We start from the raw sequence: 23,086 nt of genomic DNA on the forward strand, positions 1-23,086 counted from the left end.
GTCTGCCTACGAGAAGCTCTTCATGTCAGCTGCCAACCCTACATTGGTTATGGTTTAAAAGTCTCCACGATTCTCGTTCTTGCATGGGATAAGAAAATTTGACTTCCAGAGCGATATCCACAGCCCATTTAGTTTTCCTTTTTCTTTTTGATGAATGCTGTTTTCTTCACCTGTTAAAACTCTTCAGTTTCCCAAAAGAAAGGTAAATAGCACCTATTACACTGTCATTAGGTTCTTCCTGAGCACTCCTGACAGCAAAATGAAGATCAGCAGCAGATTACTCAGTTCTGACTGTTTGGAAGAGAGCATCTCAAATCATTGGACTCAAAAGGAGATTAAAGACGCTCAGTGCCTTGCCTTGTAAGTAGATGCGTTTTGTGGAAAGGAAATTCCCTAAGAATGTGTCACTTCCTGCTAATTTCTTTTCCAGCTGAGTTTGGTGATAGAAGTATGATCTTACCTTCTGCATAACCAAAGCCAATCATCATTTGATAAAAATGATAACCTCTTGAAGATACAGATTCAGTTTAATGAAGGCATTACCACATAAGGGAAAGCAAACGGTTGAGATACATTCGAACTATTCTACATGTGACTCTCAATCCTTTCACTCTAGAGTGATTCATGAAGAACTTTTACACCACCGTCTTTGTCTAGTCTTTAATCCATGTGTGAGATTTAAAAAGTTGTTTGAAGTTTATTTGTAGGTGGAACTGTCACTATTTCTTTGTGACTTTCAAAGAAATACTGTACAATCAAATAAATACTTTTTTGTATTTATAAAAATTGTAAGATTGTAGCAGGGAAAGTATTATCTATTTGTGGTGTTGATAGAATGTTCACACAAATACCACCAGTAAACAAATACATGAGATTTGGCAAGAGTAATCTCTGTGTATAAAAATGCTGTAATTGTTGTCAGCATTCCCAAAACCAAATGAAAACATCCCAGCGAACCTGAAGGGCTCCACCCCTCACCCATACATACCTTCTTTTAACTATATTTCCCCTCCCCAAAAGCAAAAAGGTGAGCTTTGCACCAGGTTCTGAACAAATTATTTGGTTTCAAATTAAAAAAGAATGAACTTCAAAGCCTAGAGTGTTTCAAAAACAAACAGAAAAAAAATACAAAAAAAAAAAAACCACCACTACCATTCATCAGCTATCCCCAATTAAATCAAAAAACATCTATCACCATGGAAATTCTTATATTCTCCAATATCTACCCAGGTATACATACAATTCAGGTAGGAGGAAAAGGTGAACGGAATGGAGAATATCGCTTGTTAAAGAGCAACTACATTCTTTATGTTTAAAATGAGTAAGGAAAATAAATGCAAAGTAACATACTTAAAAAGACATCTTCATGTGTGAAAAAAAAAAAATCTTTTCCTATCAGTAGTAGCTCCAGTTATTTGGCTGATTGTTTCTGTTTGTTGTTATTTTTTTCATTTTAACTAGTGGATTTTGTGCTTGAAAACTCCGAAAAAGTCCCTTCCTCCCTTAACAGTTCAGAAACTGCAGCTTAATGGGAGCAAATACTCTATTTTCACCTCTACAGTTAGAATGTCAATCCACATTCTTGAGTTTCCACATAATAAAGACTTTTATTTATATAAAAGCAATGAGATGCAAAAGAACTTTACAACTCCTACAAAAGTGAAGTATAAGCAAAAAACAATTATAACTTGTACACATAACTTTACAAAAGCATTTTATCAGTTACAGATTGCATAACTGCAGTTATAACAATCTCTTGCACATATATGAAACCTACTGTATATTGTCATATTTTATTTTGCTATCAGCATAAATTGATATGAATGATTACCTTTGTTCCAATGGTATCTTTTAAAGCAAGACTAAGATACAGATACCAACACAAAAGACAGATGTATTAAAATTATTATCAACATATTTCACAATGATTAGAAAGACATTATTTACTGTGTTACTCCTTGGCTCCTACCACCGTAACTATATTGCTGTTTATAAACTGAAAAGTTTTTAAACCTTAATTCAAACAATTGATTTGTTGTATTGGATTGTACTGTTTTGGCTCCATTTGCAGAATCCAAACTACTGAGCCATCTGCACCACAACTGCTTTCCAAGCTTTGTCTTTGTCAAAATCCTTTAAGGTATTATTGGAAACCTAAAAGGAAACAAATTTCAAACAAATGGAAATATGAAACAATGCTTTGGTTAAAAACTGAAGTTTAAGCAATTAAACATCTGAGACAGTCTGGGAGAATGTAAACATGAATGCTTACAGTATAAACTATTAAAATATTATACACATTGCAAATTGCATAGCTTCGTATATTGTATGGTATACATTTACAATAGGCAAATATAATAATGTAAATTGTATAATACTTCAGACATTTGGGCCAATGAAACTTTGCCAAATTCCTGTTTTAATCACGTAACTCCAGCCCTCACAGTGCAACTGAAGCAAGATTTATCTACATACACGCAAGGAAAATAATGTCTTGCTTAAGGACACAGACTCGCGAAAAGCCAGAGACCTACACCTTTACCTGTAACATTATTCATGTGTTTAAATGCTACAAGGTATGCAAAAAAGTGTTGCTTTTCTGAAAAAATTTGCTCCTTTTAGCATTTGACTTGCACCTAATTGATCAGTGACTCACAAACAAGGCATACTTATGTAAATAATCCCCAGAAGAGAACTGTTCAGCCATGACATCACCTATGTTCAAAAATGTGACTTACAGCAGTGGCAATGCTGCTATGCTCCATCTTTTATACAGAACTTAATTCTCAGATCACAGATCCAAACAATTAGCAACCAACACTGAAAGCCTTCAGCAGCCTGAGGGGAACTTAATTCCACAGCTTGCACTTTCCATTACCAGCTGTGAAATAGCTCTACTGAAATTCAGTCCCTGCTTCCAGCACTTTCTATCCAGTGCTGTTTCTAGATGCTGTTTTCCAGATGCTCCTTCTCGAGTAGAGACTGAATACAGCACATGAACCTTTCCAATGCTGGACCAGCCATAGAGCAAGCACCCAGCTGACTGGATGATTTACTCTGCCCTGTTCTTTAAGAATATAGTGCTTTGCTCTGTAGAGAAGAGATGAGGAAAGCCTCAGGGCTAAATGTGCTGTATAGGCTGTATAGTGTTGGGCACTGTAGGAGCTGGATGTAATTTATCTATGCAGACTGAAAAAAGCTGGGTTTCCCCAGTCCCTGAAAAAGCACTCTAGCCCTGAAATACAGTATGAAAAGTGGTAACGGTAATACTGGTACCACCATGCTCTAAGAAAGTATTCACTAAATCTGTATCTGAAAGGACAGCTTAAGCATGTAAGTGCAGGAGGGAAATAAAGGCTATCAATTCCGACCTTCATCATCAACTTCAGTAGTATAGTTAGGACATGGCAAGAACTGGGATTCCATACACCCTTCTCTGCTCTCTACTTCATACTGACCGGCACGTGTAGCCACTCATGCAGCTTGCCAAGTGTTGTTCCTATGCTCCACGTTCCTAACACTTCCCGTTTGCAGTTTAGGGAACTTAGAACTAACTTGGCTTAGTACATTCACTCCCCTACAGCAGACCTTACACAGTACAACTGTACTGACTACTGTCATTCCATAGTCCAAAACTCCTGTTTGCATTTTAAAGGTTAAGTCCACTCCTTTCTTAATAGATGGCTATCCCATTATCAGAGCACAGTCATGCAAGGCATCATCTTTTCTAAAGATTTGTGCTGACATATATAAATAACAACTATGGATTGTCATATGCAGTAGGACTACCATTTTATTTTAGTACAGTGATGGACTTTGTCCATAATTGGGAGCCCATAATACAAATAGGAACAGAACAGGGCCTTAATCTTACAATAGTTTTTCTCGTGACAGGACTTGTCACAAATATGATTCTGTCATACCACAGTTATCATTTGACCAGCTAAATGTTATCTATTTACATTGGAATTCACCACTATATTCACATCTTTACAGTTTTACACAGCAGCTTTCACTTGTGATCTGAGTTAACTAAACACAAAACCTTACCAAAAAATATCATTTTTAATAAAGATTTTTAAATTTTATACTGGTGTAAATACATACCTCTGTTGTTCTGTATTCTTGTTTTTTAACCTGTGACTCTGCCCAGGATAAATCTTGAAGTTTCATTTTTGTCTTGTAATTTACACACTGTATTACAGTTCCAATAGTAAGGCATGCCTGAATTAGCAGCATCAACATCAGAAGCAACAGTAGTACATCATAAGATTGCTAAAAATAGAGACATGGATATCTTCATTCTTTTGTTGCTACTTTACTAGGTAGATGTTAATTTTCCAACTGCATAAAAATACATACTTTAACAGCAGGTGGATAATTTTTAAAGATGTCTACAACTTGCATGATACTGAAGGATAAGTATCCAGAAGCTGTGAACAACAATGGAGAGGTGACACTGCTAATGGCAATCAGAACCTCAACCTAAATAAAATAAGACAATAAATGATAAAGAGGGACAAAAACAAATAACGATTTTGGTTTGTTAGCTGTATCTCCTTAAAGCAAGCATAACAGAAGTGCATAAAATTACACGAGACAAATCTTCACAGCCATTTACATTGTACAGAGATACAGAAGCAAGCTTTGAATAAATTAATTTTCCTAGCCAAAACACTGCTGTTTTATAATTCATTTTCCATTTAAGATGTGTGACGAGTCTTTTGTCTAATTTTAAAAGTGTCTTTCATATGCAGATAGGGGAAACAATAGCATATTTAGAGACCTAGTAAAGAAGCATCATTTATTCTTCAGTTTGTATGAAACAATGAGAATTAACAGCATATACTGCAGACTTACAACCTAAAATAACTATGCAAATAGATTTGAGTGCTTTGAGGCAATTTTATTGCAATACAATAGCAGCCTAGTTTTCATTCAAGTATCATCCTACAGGATCAAATTCTGACTTCAGTTGTGGTCATGCATCATTACTGACTTAAGTATGGCTGCATGACTGTAACTTCAAGCAGATGTTTTAAGCAGACTTTACTACACATCTGGGACACTCATGGATTAAATGCACTCTACTGAACATTCTTTATTTTTGTTGCTAGTCATGCAGATCAAGAAGTTGTTTAAAATAGGTTCTAAGTCCAATACAGACTGCACACCTAATTTTCTTCTTTCAGAAAGCACAGCACATAATGGAAAGGACCTCAGCTCAAGACCATGAAGGCAGTTCTGGTTGTACAATATGAAGTATTTCTTTTCCATTTAGCAATATCCATTCCCAAGGAACCAGTACAAAACCAAAAATAAACAAACAAAAAATCCGTAGAATTCTTTCCTAGAATTGATGGAAGACTCCAAGGGAGCTACTGGATTTCTTTTCAGGAATATCAACTTACACTCTTGCTATAAATTTCTGTTGTATTTGTAAAAGTAACTAAAAACAAGTGGGCAAATGAGTATTACTACACTCTAATGACAAAATCCAAGGATTTTACTCACTTACCAGACATTTACTTGGATATTCAGCAGCCACGTGACTTGCAATGGCACTTGGAAAGCACTAAATGTAACACAAGGCAATAAAGTATAAAAAATAAATATTTACCTGCTGGAAAATTACACAATCCAAACTGTGCAATAGTGATTCCCACTTGTTATAGATCACATCCTGAATTTCCTGAACCACATATTCTTTTTATGACATTATTGGTAATCAATTACTTAAATGGAGGTAAAACTAATATTCATTTAACTTACATTTAATGAGTATCATGCATTAAACCTACACAGACTGAAATATTACCCACAAAGCTTGATGCTTCTGCATGAAAAGCTAAGGAACCCCACTGAACTTTGTGAGTTCTGCATTCTGAAGAACTTATTTATGATCTTTTCCCACTTTATACTGAGGAATTTTCCAGACATAGAAGCCATATATAAACCTAGTGTTCACAGTCATCTTTCTGAACTTCTTCAGTTTGTTGCAAGCAGGGTAGCACAACATCCTTTATCACAGGATCATAGAATCATAGAATGGCTTGGGTTAGAAAGGACCTTGAAGACCATCTAATTCCTGTTCCATGGGCAGGGACACCTCCCACCAGACCAGGTTGCTCAAAGCCCCATTCAGCCTGGCCTTGAACACTTCCAGGGATGGGGCATCCACAGCTACTCTGGGCAACCTGTTCCAGTGCCTCATCAACCTCAAAGTAAAGAATTTCTTCCAAAAAGCTTATCTAATTCTCCCCTCTTTTACTTTTAAACCACTCCCCCTTGTCCTTTCATTGCACTCCCTGACAAAGAGTCCCCCCCCAGCCTTCCTGTAGGCCCCCTTTAGGTACTGGAAGGCTGCTAGAAGGTCTCCCCGAAAGCCTTCTCTTCTCCAGGGTGAACAACCCCAGCTCTTTCAGCCTGTCTTCATAGGATAGGTGCTCCAGCCCTCTAATCATCCTCTTGACCCTCCTCTGGACTCATTCTAATATGTCCATGTCCTTCTTGTGCTGAGGTCCCCAGAGCTGAATGCAGTACTTTAGGTGGGGTCTCACGAGAGCAGAGTAGAGGGGGAGAATCCCCTCCCTTGACCTGCTGGCTATGCTTCTTTTGATGCAGCCCAGGATACAGTTGGCTTTCTGGGCTGCAAGCACACATTGTCGGCTCATGTTGAGCTTCTCATCCATCAACACCCCCAGGACCTTCTCATCAGAGCTGCTCTCAATCCATTCTCAATTCAGCCTGCATTTGTGTTTGGGATCACCCCGGCCCAGGTGCAGGACCTGGCACTTGGCCTTGTTGAACCCCAAATGCTTTGCACAAACCCAGGTAGACAATGTCAGTTGCAGATCCACCAATACTACAACCCCGTCATAGAAGGCCACCAGATTTTTTGGGCATGATCTGCCCTTAGTGAATCTGTATTGGCTGTCACCAATCACCAGACAACATGGCTTCACTAAAGGCAGATCGTGCCCTTAGTGCTTTATGAATGCACTGCTCCTAGGTGCAGGCTATTACTTCTTACAAGGATTACCAATCAGTTTCAGGCTTTTAAGACCATTAATGGTGATGGGATAAAGGTAACGATCTAAGGATTCTATCACACTGAAATTATACTCAATTTTATATTTTGCAGCCTGAAATATTCTAAAAACTGGGACCTGTCTGACAGAACACTTCCAATACTCTTGTTTTATTACTCACTTCCATCTTGTAAATCAAAATAGAACAACCACATTTCATAATATATTAAGTATAATGAGAACATTCTAGTAGAGAGAAAAAAAGAAAAATCAAAGGCATTGTTTAAAAGAGTACATCAATTTTGCTCTACTTACAGCAACTAAGATCCAAAAGAATGTTACCGAAAGATATGGACCTGAGACTAGAACATCCATATTCAAAGCAATTATGCCACCAAATACTGATGAAATCCCAATAATCACCTCAATTACCTAAAACAAAGTAGAGCACACAAATTATTAACTGTGTATTTGAACACTAAATTTCCCTTCTGCATATAGAAAAGAACACACTGGAAGAAAAAAAGAATGCTTTTGTGCTACTAGATATGCAAAAAGTCAATGTTTTGCAGATATAAAATATGGCAAAACTCCTGCTGGCTTAAATGAAAACAAGATAAGCTTCATTATACATATTTATACTCTATTTTATTAGCTCCACTAAACAGTTCAGTTCACAATACTTATCTTTAAGTCATTAAGTAGTCTTTTTCCTATTGTACAGGACAGTTACCATTTATCTTGCAATATTGTAAAAGGAAGCATTTTAGGATGTATCTGGTATTTCTGACTCTAAATCTGTTCTTTCAGTTCTTACCTACATTGAACTGTTTCTGACTTTAAAGGAGTTTAGCACTTACAACAATGAAATAACAAATTGATTTAATGAAAGAAAACGAGTACTTACTGAGTATGACTTCAGAATTCGAGTAGGAAAGCTGACATTGCTTGTAACAATGGTACTGTCATATGCAGTATTCTAGAGGGGAATAAAAATCATGACTGAGAAAACATGCAAAGCAATACATTTATTCTAATATCCTGTGGAATCTGTTATAGATCCTAGAGATGGTAGGCAACGTCTGGTTGGTCCACCAGAACCACCAGTGACACACTGCAGTGTTTGCCAGTGTTAGACCATCAGTGTCAGACCACTGAAAACAAGTGAGGTAGTTCCACATTAGCTGTTACACTGCTTAACAGTGAAATATGCTCATCTTCTCTCCCTTTTCCACCTTCAAAATACATACTTTGTTCCTGATCCTTCCAAAGTTCTTTCAGATTTTCAGAAATCTTTCAGAATCTTTCAGATTTTGCGGACATGGATAAACAGTAACTGAAGGAGGACAGTTTACAACATGACTTTGTCTAGCAAGCAATGCTTCCACTGGAACACAAAATGGCATAGCACACACATTTGCTTCATTATTAGGTAAAGGAAATAATGTAGAAAAGAGGGTGTGATTTGGGAGAGCGATTATGAACAAAGACAATTTTATCTATAGCCCCAAACTGGGGGTTGGAACCAGATGATCCTTGAGGTCCCTTCCAACCCAGGCCATTCAATGATTCTATGAAATCCTGAAGACAATATTAATTGTCCAGACACCACCAAATCAGCGTACATGACAGATACCATCTCCACTTCATGCATCAAAAAGGCATTGCTTGCATACATACAAGTCACAGTATTCTAATGTTTCATACTTCGTGAAGTTTTGTTCTACAAAATATGAATAAAACGTTTGCCATGCCTGTTCATAAAATATTCACACAGCCCCACGCTGCATAATTGCAGTAGTTCATTTTGCAGAGGGTCCACTGAACTCTTAAAGATAAAAGAGGCTATCACTGTTTAGTACAGTACGTTTAATTACTGTTTAAATCTAGTTTTAAAATGTTCAAACCTTATTTTACCATGAAATATGATATGATACACCAGAGTCACCAGTAACTTGTCAACATACATAATATAGGAAAAATCTAATATCTTTTAGGTTACTTAGAAAAAACAGCAAAATACAATGAATTCCAATTTTTAAGGGTACCTACTTTCTTTCGCATACAGCAGTCTTCAGTAGATCTAGCTGAAATGATCACGGTAGTTGCCATGAAGATTTCCAGCAGAATAAGCAGAATCAAGTTGAAATTTATCTGTCGGTAGAATCCCAGACAAAAGAGTTATATCTTCCATATTAAAAGTAAACAAGGGGGTGGGATCCAGCTGTCTGTTTTCTCTGACATTTAGATGTATCTATTAATTATGTACCTTTTAAAATTTTATTATTTTTTTTTGATGAATTTCTAGGACAGCACTTAGTTGCCTACATAATACTTAGAATGCCTAACCCGAGAAAGATGTTTATTTCACTTATGGAAATAATCTGCCTGAAGAAGAGTGCATTATTGTCTTCCAAAAGACAGTGTTAATATATGGGGGATGTTACTAGGTACTCTTGCATTTTGCAGGACCTCCCATGTGAAACCAGAACACTGCTGCAAATCATGAACAGTCATAGGAACAGAAAGAAGACAAACAAGAGGGAGTTTGACCAGCCCAAGGGCTAAGGAAATCCACTGGGAGAGAAGAAGGGCCACAGGCTTCCAATCCCTACACAGCAAATCACGCAGTGCTGAATGAAAACGCATTCCAAAGAACTGGGCCAAGAGTCCTAGCTCTGTGTTCTGCCTCATGCGAGTAAAGCACTGATGAACACTCTTCATGATTTTACAACTCCTGCAGGTCTAACAGATTACGTTATTGTATAAAAACGGGGATGCTGCCATTCCTCCTGCCATTGTTCATCTTCAGGACATGAATATGTGAATGGAATACTTAATGTCCTCTTCGGATCCTTATCTACCTCTTTTCGTGAGACAATACCTGCTCTACATGGGTTTGATTGATCATTTTTTGGAGGCATGCAAGTTAGGCACTGTAGATCTCCCTGTGGAAGTCTTCAGAAGCACTACGTTTTTCCAGTGGCAGCCCAAGAAAATATGTGATGGTTAGGTCTGGCCATTGGGCAAAGTACCGAAAGTTTAAGGAGAACTAACCCCATTCAGAACCAATATAATTGTAGCAAACTGTTGTTCAATAAACTATATTGTTTCCTCATGTCAGACCTGTTTCTGGGATGATCAAATCTAAATTCTCCTTTGACATGCATCTTGCAGCGTAGGTTTTGGGTTTGTTTGTTTGTTTGCTTGCTTTTCTGTTGTTGTTTTGAAAAAGATCATACATGGCAGATTTGTGAGGCTTTTTTGTACTGAAATTCATCCTTTTCAAAAAACCACAACTGTGTTCCTTGCAGGACACAACAGACTGTACAGTTGTGCTAGAGCCACAAACAGCAATAAATATCATAGTGGTAAGCTTCTAGGAAAAGTGCTAGATGAAGAATAAAGGCATTATTTGGCAAAAGGAGAGGTGTCAAACATGTGGCCTGCAGAACAATTTAATCCAGCCTGTAAATTCCCATGATTTAGATTTGTTTTGACACATAGCACTGGTACTGACGTGGGCTGGCAAGGCCACGTTATACAGTGCAGTGCCAAGTAGATACACGAATTTGGGTCCAGAAGCACCATAACTACATGGACACACTAGCTCATTTAGTGTTAGCTATAAGAAAATAACAGAAATCAAAGAAAAACAGTAAATAAAATATAAATTTTTAAATTTAAATTTTATCTTTCCAGTATTTTTTCTGATGTGTCTAGAATATCAGAGTATTCCATTTGCAAAATTAATTCAATGTCCTTAGACCAAAGTAAAAATATCAACAGTTTTGAAGTTTGGGTGTTATTCTATCTGTATTTTTTAAACAGAAATACAGCTAAAGCTAGAAGTAAATACCTTTTCAAACCATCTATAACAATGGGAAAGTCAATGTTAGATTTCAAAGTATGATAGAAAACTCTCTATAACTATCATTCCAGATACAGAGAACTGTGTAAGCTACATCCGTAACCCCCTTCTATGACTAAGGAACATGCAAGTGCAACTGGGTAGAAAATAGTGGATCATCACAACCTTAATTCAAGTTGCTCTGAACCTGCACCAGGTAGTAAAAATGTGGTTTATATGTAAAGCATAGAACTCAGTTCAAAATGTAAGTGATTTCATTTCACTAAAGTTTTTTTAAACATACATTTAATATGATTTGAGATATCTTACAGATGTTTCAATCCATCTCCACAGGTCTGACAAATAATGACAGAGAACCTAGAAGAGACTGATGCCCTCCTGCGTCAGTAGCTGGCGCGAGGCAGGATGAGCCACTCCACAGCTAACTGGGACGCACACTTATGGTTAGGTAACCAAACCAAGCAGCTACACGCCAGCATCTCCATACACCCACATCTTCTAAGCTTCCACCTCTGTCAGTGGCAATGGCATCTATACAGACAGCAGAGGGCGCCCAGAAAGCTACTCAGCCAAGCATTTGGGGCTCAGTATTACTGCTGCTGGTGCCATCTGAAATACTGAATCATACTGAACATGCTTGCGTGAATGGTGTGGGGCACGGTGAGTCCCCTGGGCCCACCTTTCCTGGGCAGACACAGCCCCCGCTGACAGGGCCGTTATCCTGCCTACACACCTGTCTACGCGCAGAACCCAGAGGAACACATCCCAGCAATCACAGGGACAAATCTCCTATATCTAAAGCCGATACCACTTGAATTCCAGTGATCTGGCTGTCCGGTGTTAAATCTCCACAGCTCTTACTGACCTCAGTACCTGGTCCCTGAAAATGAGGCCAGCTGCACAGAAATGTGAACCTGGAATTAGTTACTAATTTTAAAAGCAGGTTTGTAAGTATTGACCTAATATTCCACGCTTTTTACGGGGAAGCAAACACAATTAATTTAAAAGTTCAACATCTGTGAAATCTGGAGCTAACCAGATGTTATTAAAATAGCAGAGCTAGCTCTAAAGCAAACTCTGTATTATTTTTCTGTTAAGAAGTCTTTTGTTAGTAACACCAATTTAGATCTCCTATATTATTATAGGGAGCTATTATTCTTGCTGAGCTATTACTATCACAACAGCTGATACAATGCTGGGAGAAGAAATGAACAATAGCAAATGATAGCAGTCATTGACCTTCATACGAAGTTGTATGAAGACGCAGTTGTATCAAGCACTGCTGTTCTGTGATAGAGCATTTATCAAGAGTAAGTATTTATCAAAAGTATATTTATCAAAAGTAACAATAACACCTACTGCTATATTACTCATTCTTACACATCATATTCTTATATAGTGTAGAGGTTTCAGAACATTTTACCATAGCCAAAAAAAAAAAAAAAAAGTATAGTTTTACTTTTTGGTTTAGCCTACCAAAGACAAGTGTTAAAAGGTTTTGATTCCAAAACAGAACTTTTCCCAGCATGAAATACATGTGCTTCGAATAACATTCACAGCTGCCTTCTCTTTGTTGATGATGTATGGGAAAAATGTTCACCAAAAGTTTCTTTCCTGGTGACCTCAGAAGCAAAACTATACACTGTAGAAGATCCAAGAAAGGATTACACTTAATCTGAAATGTCCTAGAATTGCACTTTTGTGACACACTCTCATGTCAGTAGAATTCAACTCTGAAAATTGACTTATCTACAGCAGAGGTACTAAATCACTTTTTTCTCTTCTGATCCTACTCTATTTAAAAAAAATACAAATTACCACAGTTAACAGAAAAGTAAACAGTCAGTTGATTAAACTGGATCACCTTTGAACATCTAATTCATTCTTTTGAACTTAAAATACAAGACAGGAAAGTTATTTTTATTTTAATCTCCAGTAAATTAGCTGTACTGTGCATCTTTTATCCATAGAAGGTTTTATATCCGATGTCAATTTTCAGGTCTTTTCTTACTCCAAAAGGCAAAGTTACTGCTTAGACGATCTCTCTAGATTGAGAACAGTGTCGTTAAATGTTATCTCCACTTTTTTTTTTCTTTTTTTTTTTTTTTTAAATAAGGATAAATGTAGCATTAATTAGTAATTGTTTAGGTAACTTACATTTATAGCTGATGGATTTAGGACAAGTTTGCATCCAAACCAAATTAAACATGTTGTTGTAACCGCAAATGTAGAGACAAACAGAATCTGAAAATTGGGTATCTGTAAAACAGTTTCAGAAAGGGTTTCTCTCTCATTTTAACAACAGGAGAAAAAAAAAATATATATATATAATTGCCAATAAAAATCTCATACTTACCACATTAATTTTGTTCCTTGCTATAGCAAAGCTCACAACTGCTGAAGGAATACACTGGGAAAATTAAGAGAGAAGACTAGTGGGATATTCTGCACATAGAATTTTATATACTTTTCTATACATGGTTTTTATTGGGTCTGATTTAATATTACAGTTAATAATTGGACAAACAGAAGGTCTGAAGCTCTGAGGAAAGACTGTCCCTCTTGTCTGAGCTCATTAATTACATTTGGTATCTGAGGATTACCAGAGGTTTAAAAGAGCCTTCCATACCCCTCAGTTTTGACTAGCTACCTGGCACAATGTGATGAGTAAAGGAAAGAAAGAAAGTCTTTCACGAGGCATTTCACGCCTTTGTTAGTTCAAATTAACTCTAGAAGGCATGAGATCCTTAAACAGGAAAAGAAAAACACAGCTACTCCTAGACTTGGCCTCCACATTCTTTTAAAAAGAGAGTGCCATGGTTGTTGAAACTAGAATTTGGCCCATCTCAACCACACAGTTCCAAAGAACTTTATAAAAACTGATCTGCTGAGTCATATTGCATTTTAAGAACAGTGCCTAGGACCTCCAGGTTACTCTCACTAGGAAACTTTCACTGCATAATGGCAGAGCTAGATGGAAAAATCCCACATAAGGGAGAAGTTTCACAAAGTAATTTCTCTAACCTCTAGCTGCTCTGCATCACAATTGATATGTTACTATTACAGATCCAACTCTATTTTCCACAAATATGTAATGTTAGCAACATATTTATAAGCAAAATAAAAATATACTAAACCAAAATTATTGAAAAGATTTCCATGTTAAATGATTAATTGTGTAACAAACACTGCATTTCTTCACTAATTATCTTTTCACACATCTGAGCAGCGATGGTTAACAATGGAACCACTACAAACAGATTAACAAGAACATTTAAAATTTTTGGCAGCACTTCCTTAACATCTAACCAACCTCTATTTAACCTCATGAAAAGATACATTTCAGTCCTGGATGCCCCTGAGTCTCAAGAACATCACTTGATGATGTTTAGGTGACTGAGTTCTACTCCTGGTCAAGATAGCCAATAAGGTCTAGAGAGCAAAGCTGCTCTTCCTAAACGAGTCAGTGGTCATTTATAGAGCTATACAGCTCTCTAGGCTCTTCCAACTGCATTGCCTCCATTATCTCTGGAAATTCTCAATAAATACAAGGTTTAAAGAGACAAAATTTGGGGCAGAGAAAGGTAACTACAGTAACTCAGTAACCACATTAGTGTTGCAGAGCATAACAGACAAGTGAAGTCATTAACTTCAAAAACTGCTTCTGCTTTATTCTAACACCTCTAGCAGAAACCTAAGTGACAACTCATTCACGGAGCAACTCCTGGGACTTGTTTAAAATAAAGCATCAGCCGTACATCTAACTTAAAACAAATCCACAGGTCAAGTTGCCAAAAAAGCAATGGTGGAACAGAATCCTGCCATGAACAAAGCAAGTACATCAGACTAATCTTATGCACAAAGATCTAAAGTGTAGGTTAAGCATATATATAAATACATAAGTAAGACAAATATGATTTGGATATTATCACAAAATATGCCGAAAAACATAATACTTTGAAATACAATCTGAAACACTTCTGACAGTATTCAGGCAAGAAATTCCCTAAATATAAAGCACTGCAAATTTTCTTAAAATCAGGCACAGAAAAAACATTCATGCAGATAATTACTGGCCGCCCATGGTAAGCTGGTTAACAAAAATGGTAGCACAGATCACTGTGAAAATGGCTACTCCCTTACCCATGGGAAGAAAACTCACTTCATGAACTGTTAAATAAGATTGTATATTCCATAAAGAAAGTTAGTATTAAAAAGACAGATGAAATAAAAAGAAACGAAATCCACACAAAGTATTTACTGATTTTGCTGTCAAACAGCCACAGCAAATAATTAAGAATGCTTACTGAACCTGCTGCACAACGTAAATAATCCATTTCAGATGGAAAAATATTTCCCAGATACAGTGAAAATCCAGAAGTAATAAGGAGGCAAGTCTGCAAAGCAACAAATAATATAAATTAATACAAATAAAACTATTTGTAAAAAAGAAGTGAGGAATTCCTTTCAAATTGAGCTACTGATGTACATGTAATAACGCAGTCTTTGTGTTAGTAATTTTGAAGGAAAATATCAAAGCATGTTGAGTTCTGAAAAATATATTTTGCTGTTTACCAAGACCTAATACTGAACAATACAAGCATGTTTGAATCAAGTACTGTGTCCAGAGCTGGCAAATACACTCAAAAGGTAATTGCAGAGGGTTCGACAACAAAAAAATGTTTCAGAAAACTCAACTAAGCCTCTACTTTACATTCCCTGTTTGGCTCCACCAACATTCATGATTTATGTGGGCAGCCAGGCAATTACCAATGAGAACACAGTAACAGGAATAATATTAGGATATATTGATGAAGGTCCTTCCACCTATATTAGTCTCCCTCCAGACTCCCTTACCACCTTCATCTAGTGGCATAACCATAAATGCTCAACTCCTGCTGTTCCCTTGCCAACCAAATAATAAATAGAATATTTATTATAAACAATAAATAGAATATTTATTCCATAATTATATCTGAGTTAAACTTCCAGCATTAAATGATTTATTCTTTTTGCTTGTTTGTTGTTGTTGTTTGTTTGTTTTCCTTTGAGTATACATTTCTTCAAAGGGGTTGGGAAAGATGAGACAGAATGGCTCTTCTTTCTTGTTTGGATATTTTGTTCATGTCGCAAAGTTCTTGGGGGTTCTTTAAAAAGTCCTCATCAAAAGACAGATCAGAGAAAATAAGGATAGCATATGTGTGTATGAGCACACACTCACACAGAATTATGGCACACTGGAAGAACAGTATTTATAGAACACAACTTGAAATTGTGCTTGAAGCATACTGAATTGTTCTGCACAAGAACAGCCTATACCCTCAGCCACCTTGATGTCAATCTATATATACATTGCAACTGCTGCCCTGAACATGGTCCTTTTCGCCATGGAAGGAAATGCTTCTGTTGCTTAGCATACAGATACTGAGAAATTTTAATGCAAAGAAAGCCAGCTCTTAATTTGCTCTTTCTTTTTGTGTAACAGTACATCTGAAAGGAAACCCAAGTTTCACAGATTGTCAGGATGGAAAAATGTTCAGCTGTTTCCTCGAAAATGAGGCACTACTTTTATTCACTGTGCAGAAATAAGTAATTACTGTATTAACAGTGAAACATATTAGATCTTACAAAAATTATTCTTCAAAACACACCAGATGACAGAAAAAGAAAAAAAAATGACATAATTGTAATTGCTATAATGAACTTTAATTATCTTGGCTCAGAACATGGAGTAACATGATGCATGGAAAAGATCAGTGTCCGGTGACTCTAGAGCAGTGACACAAAAATTCAAACCACTATGATGTTCATGTAAGGAACAGAAGTATGTCACTCACTACATGAAAATTACATCAAATAACTCCATGACCATTGAAAACAGCAGAACTCGGCAATTAAATATCATATACATTTTTAATGCCAAAATGCTGTCATGCTAAGTACTTTATCTTAAAATAACACATATGACCAGGATACTTGACAAAAAGGCATTGCTAATACATACAGATAGATTGATTAAAACCACCACAAAATTGGTTAAAACCACCACAATCACTCTGTTTAATATTAAAGACAGCCTTTGTATAGCATATTTAATTAGTGCAAAATGATACAAAGAACAACATTAGTTACACTAAGAGTTACACTATAAATTTGCAAAATATGTTGCTTTCTGTACAACTGTTTATATTCAATACCACCAGTGATGAAATTGTGACTCCTCTAATGATCCAAAAGAAGATAGATTCCAGGGTACTAAGACCTCCCTTACACTTTTAAATTTTCTATATACAAAGTACTTACACCCATCAGTAAAGAAAAGATCCATGTTCTATAAATAAAGCAAGGATGCAGCCTCTTTGATAGCTGAAGGTCACTGGATTTGATATCTGGTACATAATTTCCATTCTCTTGCTTTCCCCGCTCCAAAGTCGGCATTCTGTCATAGCTAAATTCTTCTCTGTAACCTTCTTCCCTGGTCATAACACTTCGCAAAAGCAATTAAATAATAATGGCAATGCTAATGATGAAGAAAGACCAAAAATATAACTTAGTTTCTTCACATATTCAGATCAGTGCTCAACTATTATTTTTGTCTATTTAAGATAAAATTAAAAAGTAGTACTAGTACTAAGCTGCATTGAAATATGCAGGTTTAAAAGAACTTACTTGCACACGGTAACTAAATTACATCCTGTAGCCATGGTTCATAATAATACAATATAAATACCAACAAAATGAAAGTTTGTGCACCTATGACAGCTCAACAGACTTTTATTGTAAGATCTAAAAAATATCTTTGGAAGTAACTCTATAATCAAAGTATTCCCCCCTCCCTTAAAAAAAATGTAGGACAGAAAAAGATTTTTAAACATGCTTGGATGTTAACATTTGATTGTAAAATTTATTGGGCATCTAAAATGAGAGACATCACTATGACTCCGATGAACTCATATAATCACAGTAACTCAGCTACAGCAAACTATTTCTGTCTTATCAAGTATCAACCATTTTGCTTGTTCACTTTGCCCTTTTCTGTTCATCCCTCTGCCTGCCAATCTGTACAAATACCTTGAGTACCTTGCGTTAAAGTTCCTGCACATTTTTCAACCGTTAAAAACCTTCGTGCTTACCTTTGACTGAAAAGTTAACTGTCAGTTTAAAAGAGCCTTGTGAACACAGCTGCCTGTACACTTTGTGATCTTCTCACCACTCAGTGAGTCATGCCGTCTTTGAAAAGTTCTCCCTTACACTTTGGCTTTCAACAACATCTATTCAGATGGGGAACAAAAGCACAGCAAAAACTTCGGTTAGGCCAGGGAACAGGAAAATGCCTCCTGAATTTTAATTAACAGAATACACTAGAAAATGACCGTACTACGCATATACAGATCTGCTTCCAAATCAGACAAACAAATGGAAAAAGTTTCAAATATCTTTTTTAATCAAGTACTACCCCTTACTTGGCATCTTAAATAAAACCTTCTTCATAGTTTACCAGTTGTATTTATTATCATAGCCAGTGATAATGATATTCAACAATCTGGTTCTTGTTTCAAAAGAGCAAAAGCTACTCAGAACACAGTATTCTTTCAGAACACCCTACAGTTAGAAATTCAAGTATCCCAACAAGTTGGGAAGTTAAAAGTTTGAAACTTACCGAGAATCTTACCTTCACTGTAGAACTCTTCTTTAGCTTTTTCTACTAACCTTAGTTTTCTAGAGTGTTCAGATAAAGCCTGCACACTGGAATCGTGCTGACGTTCACACTTACAGAGCACCGTGATGGCTACACAACGTACTTAAAATCTAGCAGGCAGCAGTGACATGCATCAGCCAGCGTACATTGGATCCAGTCCTCTTGCTTATTAGGCAATAAAAAAAGAGAAAGAATGCTTTTATCTTGAAAATGCTGGCACCTTGACAACTACTGCAATGACAGGGTCTTTTGTGTACACTTTAAACACTGTTGTGCCCAAGCCACAATTAGATTTTCAGGACTCTGAAGAGCATCACCTTTTAAAGTATGCTAAAAAAAACCTTTAGAACAGCACTACTTTTCAATTTGTACTGACTGTAGATTTTGTTCTTCTCAAAATGCCAGCCAATACTGAAAAAATATCAAATGTTACAGTTGGAATAGGCTGAAACTTGGAAATTAATCATGCACTATACAAAGCAGTAAACTGTGCTAGAAAAGGGCAAAAAAAAAAAGAAACTGTAGGCTAGCAAAACTGTCTTAAGCAATTAAGTCCTGTTCCTCTGCTCACAGAAGACACTATGCAAATACTTCCATTCTCTGTATCCTCTCAAAGACTATGTTTTAATGGAAAATGGATAGTGCTTACTTCACATCATTTTCAATGACTGTTAGGTACTAATAATAGGGGTTTGCCCTAAGATTAATTACCACAGATATAAAACAGGATCATATTTTATTCCTTTTGACCATTCGTGTCAGTTCAGGGAGGTGTTTGTTGATTTTTTATTTAAATACGCAAAGCTGGTGAGATATTCAGATATTTATTTCATCTAATATCTTTCAGTAAAAATGAATTTGTAATATCCCATGTCACTGAACGGAGCAGGGATCAACAACACCAGGAATCTCTGTTCACAATTCCAAGTTTTCCAGCCAGTATGGAACCTGAAAACCCCCTCGCTCAAGCATGGCACTACAGCATTTCCTCAGGTTACAGTGAGATTCCTTCTTCCCCCTTTCCTCTGCATTTTCCGTATCTGCTGGCTTGCTTTTGCAGAGAGGCTCAGTATGCGATTATGGTACTCTCTGCATTTTTCATCAGCGTCAACAAAAAAACACCAAACCTTCACCCTTCAGTTTCTACTCAAAACCTTTTTCTGGGGATCTTATTTTAACTTCCCTTAATTTCATGTTTCTGACTCCATTCAAAGTCTTGGGTCATTTTTATATATGCACAAAAGGCACAAGGCAAGATATGGTAGTCAGAGCCCAAGTCACCTTGTAATGCTAGGTGCTGTACAAAGGGAGCTAGATGAAGAGGTTCCTACTAATTCTAACAGGTGCACAGGAAACCTACAAAAAGACTGCAGAAAATACAACAATGCCAGCAGAACGTTACAGGCTTCTGAAAAGGGTTTACGAATTAAGCATGTTTATTCTAAGTTAGGTTAAAAGATAGCGCGAGATGACAAATCAAATTGTGAGAGGCTACAAAGAACTTAACAGCTAGAAATGACCACTGAACAGATTCAGTCTCCTGAAGCAGCTGTAGCAGATGCTGGATCATTTGCCAGGGCTGTGCCATGCAAGCATCCCCCACAGTAACCACAAAAGAGAAAAATTAGGTTGAAGATTATATTTGACCTGCCAAGGGACAATGTGATAAATAGGTACATAAACTTGCTATACTTATAGGTTTATATTACTAAAGAACAAAAAAGCATTTTAACCTGAGGCAGTTTCCCTACCTGTGAACCCAGGGTCATGCCTTTGTTCCCATTTGTAAATGCAAAAATATATAGCTCTGGTGACATTTATTTTTATCATGCTAACTCTTCCTTTTTCAGATGAGTTTTTATTAGCTCCATACATATATATTATTATATACACACACACACATGTATTCATGTTTCTGATTCAGTTTCTGATTCCTATATATAATACATAAGGAACTAATATACATAATATATATATATAATATAGTATAAACACTATTATACATAACATATAATATGAATATATAATAGTTACCTATGCAATCTTTCACACGTTATTTCATTACACTATTTTAGTTTATTATCTGTATTTCCTGTGTAGTATTTTTAGGTCTTTGAAAATCATCTCTTTGAAGTATTTTGTTTCTTTGGAGCCCATTCCTCAAAATCTTTGGTTTCCCAGCTTATGTCTGGGGACATGTACAGAACCAAGAACAAAATATAGGCCCAACAGCTTCAAAGGGATGTCTTGCTCCCCCAGTATAACACACATTTCCTTGGAAACTCTTTACTGTCTTTCACATGAATCATCATCTGAAGAGTTCACACCGGTTTGTATACACATAGATAGTACATATACTATCCAATTTATGCTATTGAAATATTATATGTTTTTATTTGTATGGATGTAGTAAACAAACATATCATGTTCACATGTAAAATGACATCCAGATTAAATACTTGCCTTTTCCACCTTGCAGTAAGATTCCTGAGCAGCACAAACAACCTGTGAAGGCTTTTATAAGCTATGTCAGGAACAGGATCTTCAGACAGGCATTTATCTCCTTCTAAAGAGGTCACTGACTACAGACACTCATACTCACACATCCTGCCTCCCAGTAAGCATCTCCCCAGTTACTCCAGAGCAGGACATAGGAACCCGTGTGTAATTACTGGCAACCTGAATTTCCTCCAGCCTAGGAACCATACAGAACTCTGTAAAAGCGTCAAACAGTCGCATTCCTAGCCCTTCCCTGCCTAAATAACGCCGAGCTAACCATATGAGCAGAAAATAAAAGGTTGCCGAAGACAACCGCTACTCTAGTCTCAGAATCTGATGACAGACTACACCACCTTCCTCCAACTAACAGCCGTAAAGCAGTTTCCCACAGAAGCGTAGGCTGCTCTGCCAAACCTCCTGGAACTGTCTCCTCCGCTAGCCCCGTGCGGCTCTTCCCGCTGACGTTACCAGGATGCTGAGCTCACCAGCTCAGAAACTGCTTTGTGAAACACAATTTGTTAAATAAAATTTAAAGGGGGCTTACACCAAATGCCTAAAGCAGGTTGCGTGAGGAGAGCTGGTAAAAAATATCAAATATGGAAATGGTAAGCAACAGTTAGTCAAAGTTTATTTCCTCTAGAGCCACAGCAGCTCCTATATTAATGATAGGAAGACAAACAAAACTTGTTGTTGCTGTTCATCAAGTTTATAATGTTCTATTGCTTGCTCTATTGCTTTGAAACTTGCTTCAGCTGATGCTACAACTCAGTAGTTATTTGCATGTGTGTACTCTCCCACATTCTCCATGTCGCGTCAGTGGGTTCCATGCCACACTCCCAGGGGAAAACACGGGCACTGATGGGAGCCCTCAGGCCAGGCCAGGCAATGGTTTTGCCTGGTAACTCCTCATTTACAGAAATCCAGAAATCCAGGCTGCATCCCCTGATGCCTCCAACAGAATACACGCGCTCTCTGCTTGAAGATTTGTATAGTAACTCCACAACACACTAACTTTAATACCATAACACACCAACTTTATTATTATAACACGTCAACTTTATTATCTCTAAGGGCCAGGGAACGAAGCCCCACCCCCTTCACCCCCAACCCGGCCAACAGCGCCCTCCACAAAATGGCGCCCCGGCCTGCCCTGGCCCCTCCTGGCCCGCGGGCACGTGGCGGCGGCTGTCCCACGTGACCGCGAGCCAGCGGCGTGATTGGCTGCCGTCGTGGGGGGTGGGGGTGCGTGAGGGGTGGGAGGGCGCTGAGGTGGCGCTGAGGTGGCGCTGAGGTGGAGGTGTCGCTGTCGCTGTGGGTCGGAGCGCGATGCTCGGGCTGCTCTCCAGGGTGCTCGCCTTCTTCTGGAGGCGGGCAGAGGGCGAGGAGGGAGGCGACGTGTGGCGGGCGGGCGCAGGTAGAGAGGGGTTCCTGCAGGGCTGAGGGTTCCTGGGGCCGGGTGCGGGGCCTGTTGCGGGGGTGAGTGGGGCCGGGTCGGGGCCGGGCTGCTCAGGGAAGGGAGGCAGAGCGGGAACAGGAGCGGCTTGTTGCCTCCTAACCGCCTGGCAGCGTCCTGGCAGCAGCTTCACACTGTGTCTCCTCATTTCTTTAACCACTGTTGCTGGTTAGAGCATGGAGCGAGGCCTGAAGGGTGCGTTGTGCCAGTTGGCGCTTAGGGCTTTCCTCTGTAATACCGTGTTTGTAAGTAAGGTCTCTTAACTCATTTCAAATGGGCTCTTACGTGGAGAAGATCATAGAATCATAGAATATCCTGAGTTGGAAGGGGCCCCATTAGGATCATGGAGTCCAACTTCTGGGTTATGTCCAATGCTCCTCACTTAAAATTGCATTTAGAAGAATTTACGGTGTTGATAGGTAGGTTGTTGAGAGAACACAAACATCAGCAAAAAAAAAAAATGTGTTAATACCTTTAAAGGATAAATTTAAGGCCTGAAGTCACTGGAAAAATAACTTCAGCTTTCAATTCTT

The 23,086-nt window shown here is 37.7% G+C and overlaps 2 protein-coding genes across 14 annotated transcripts in view; one reads left to right on the forward strand and one right to left on the reverse strand.

Moving 5' to 3' along the window:
- Positions 1-1,587: 1,587 nt before the first annotated feature.
- MLC1 (modulator of VRAC current 1) lies at positions 1,588-22,224 on the reverse strand. Of its 10 annotated transcripts, none has more exons than XM_080574958.1 (14): positions 21,065-22,224; positions 18,613-18,766; positions 18,036-18,173; positions 17,206-17,389; positions 15,210-15,299; positions 13,259-13,312; positions 13,060-13,161; positions 9,084-9,185; positions 7,939-8,010; positions 7,347-7,463; positions 5,519-5,575; positions 4,363-4,485; positions 4,108-4,275; positions 1,588-2,154 (listed from the first exon to the last, which is right to left on the reverse strand). In XM_080574958.1, the coding sequence occupies exons 4-14, from the start codon at positions 17,383-17,385 to the stop codon at positions 2,080-2,082; spliced, it is 1,140 nt and encodes a 379-aa protein (XP_080431084.1). In that variant the 5' UTR covers positions 17,386-17,389; positions 18,036-18,173; positions 18,613-18,766; positions 21,065-22,224; the 3' UTR covers positions 1,588-2,079. The 10 variants fall into 10 exon arrangements, with proteins under 10 accessions (XP_080431084.1, XP_080431083.1, XP_080431082.1 ...); XM_080574957.1 differs by having other exon boundaries at positions 18,563-18,766; XM_080574956.1 differs by having other exon boundaries at positions 17,206-17,422; positions 21,065-22,222.
- Positions 22,225-22,357: 133 nt separating this feature from the next.
- The window catches only part of MOV10L1 (Mov10 like RNA helicase 1), a 40,073-nt gene continuing 39,344 nt past the window's right edge, over positions 22,358-23,086 (forward strand). For all 4 annotated transcript variants that reach the window (XM_080574769.1, XM_080574767.1, XM_080574766.1 and 1 more), the window contains exon 1: positions 22,358-22,514. In XM_080574769.1, the coding sequence (XP_080430895.1) occupies positions 22,427-22,514 (88 nt within the window). In that variant the 5' untranslated portion in view covers positions 22,358-22,426. The remainder of the gene's footprint in view (positions 22,515-23,086) is intronic.

The sequence above is a fragment of the Anser brachyrhynchus genome (genome assembly GCF_964034855.1).
Source record: "Anser brachyrhynchus genome assembly, chromosome: 1".
In the NCBI taxonomy this organism is placed as follows: Eukaryota; Metazoa; Chordata; class Aves; order Anseriformes; family Anatidae; genus Anser; species Anser brachyrhynchus.

What these genes read in the sequence shown, in the direction of transcription:
- MLC1 (XM_080574958.1), bottom strand. Translation starts at nt 17,385, where the DNA reads ATGACCAGGGAAGAAGGTTACAGAGAAGAATTTAGCTATGACAGAATG. An exon ending in ACTGCTGTATGCGAAAGAAA is followed by an intron (nt 8,011 to 9,083) that starts GTAGGTACCCTT and finishes ATTCCCCTCTAG; the next exon opens with AATACTGCATATGACAGTAC. An exon ending in AAGAATACAGAACAACAGAG is followed by an intron (nt 2,155 to 4,107) that starts GTATGTATTTAC and finishes GTTTCCTTTTAG; the next exon opens with GTTTCCAATAATACCTTAAA.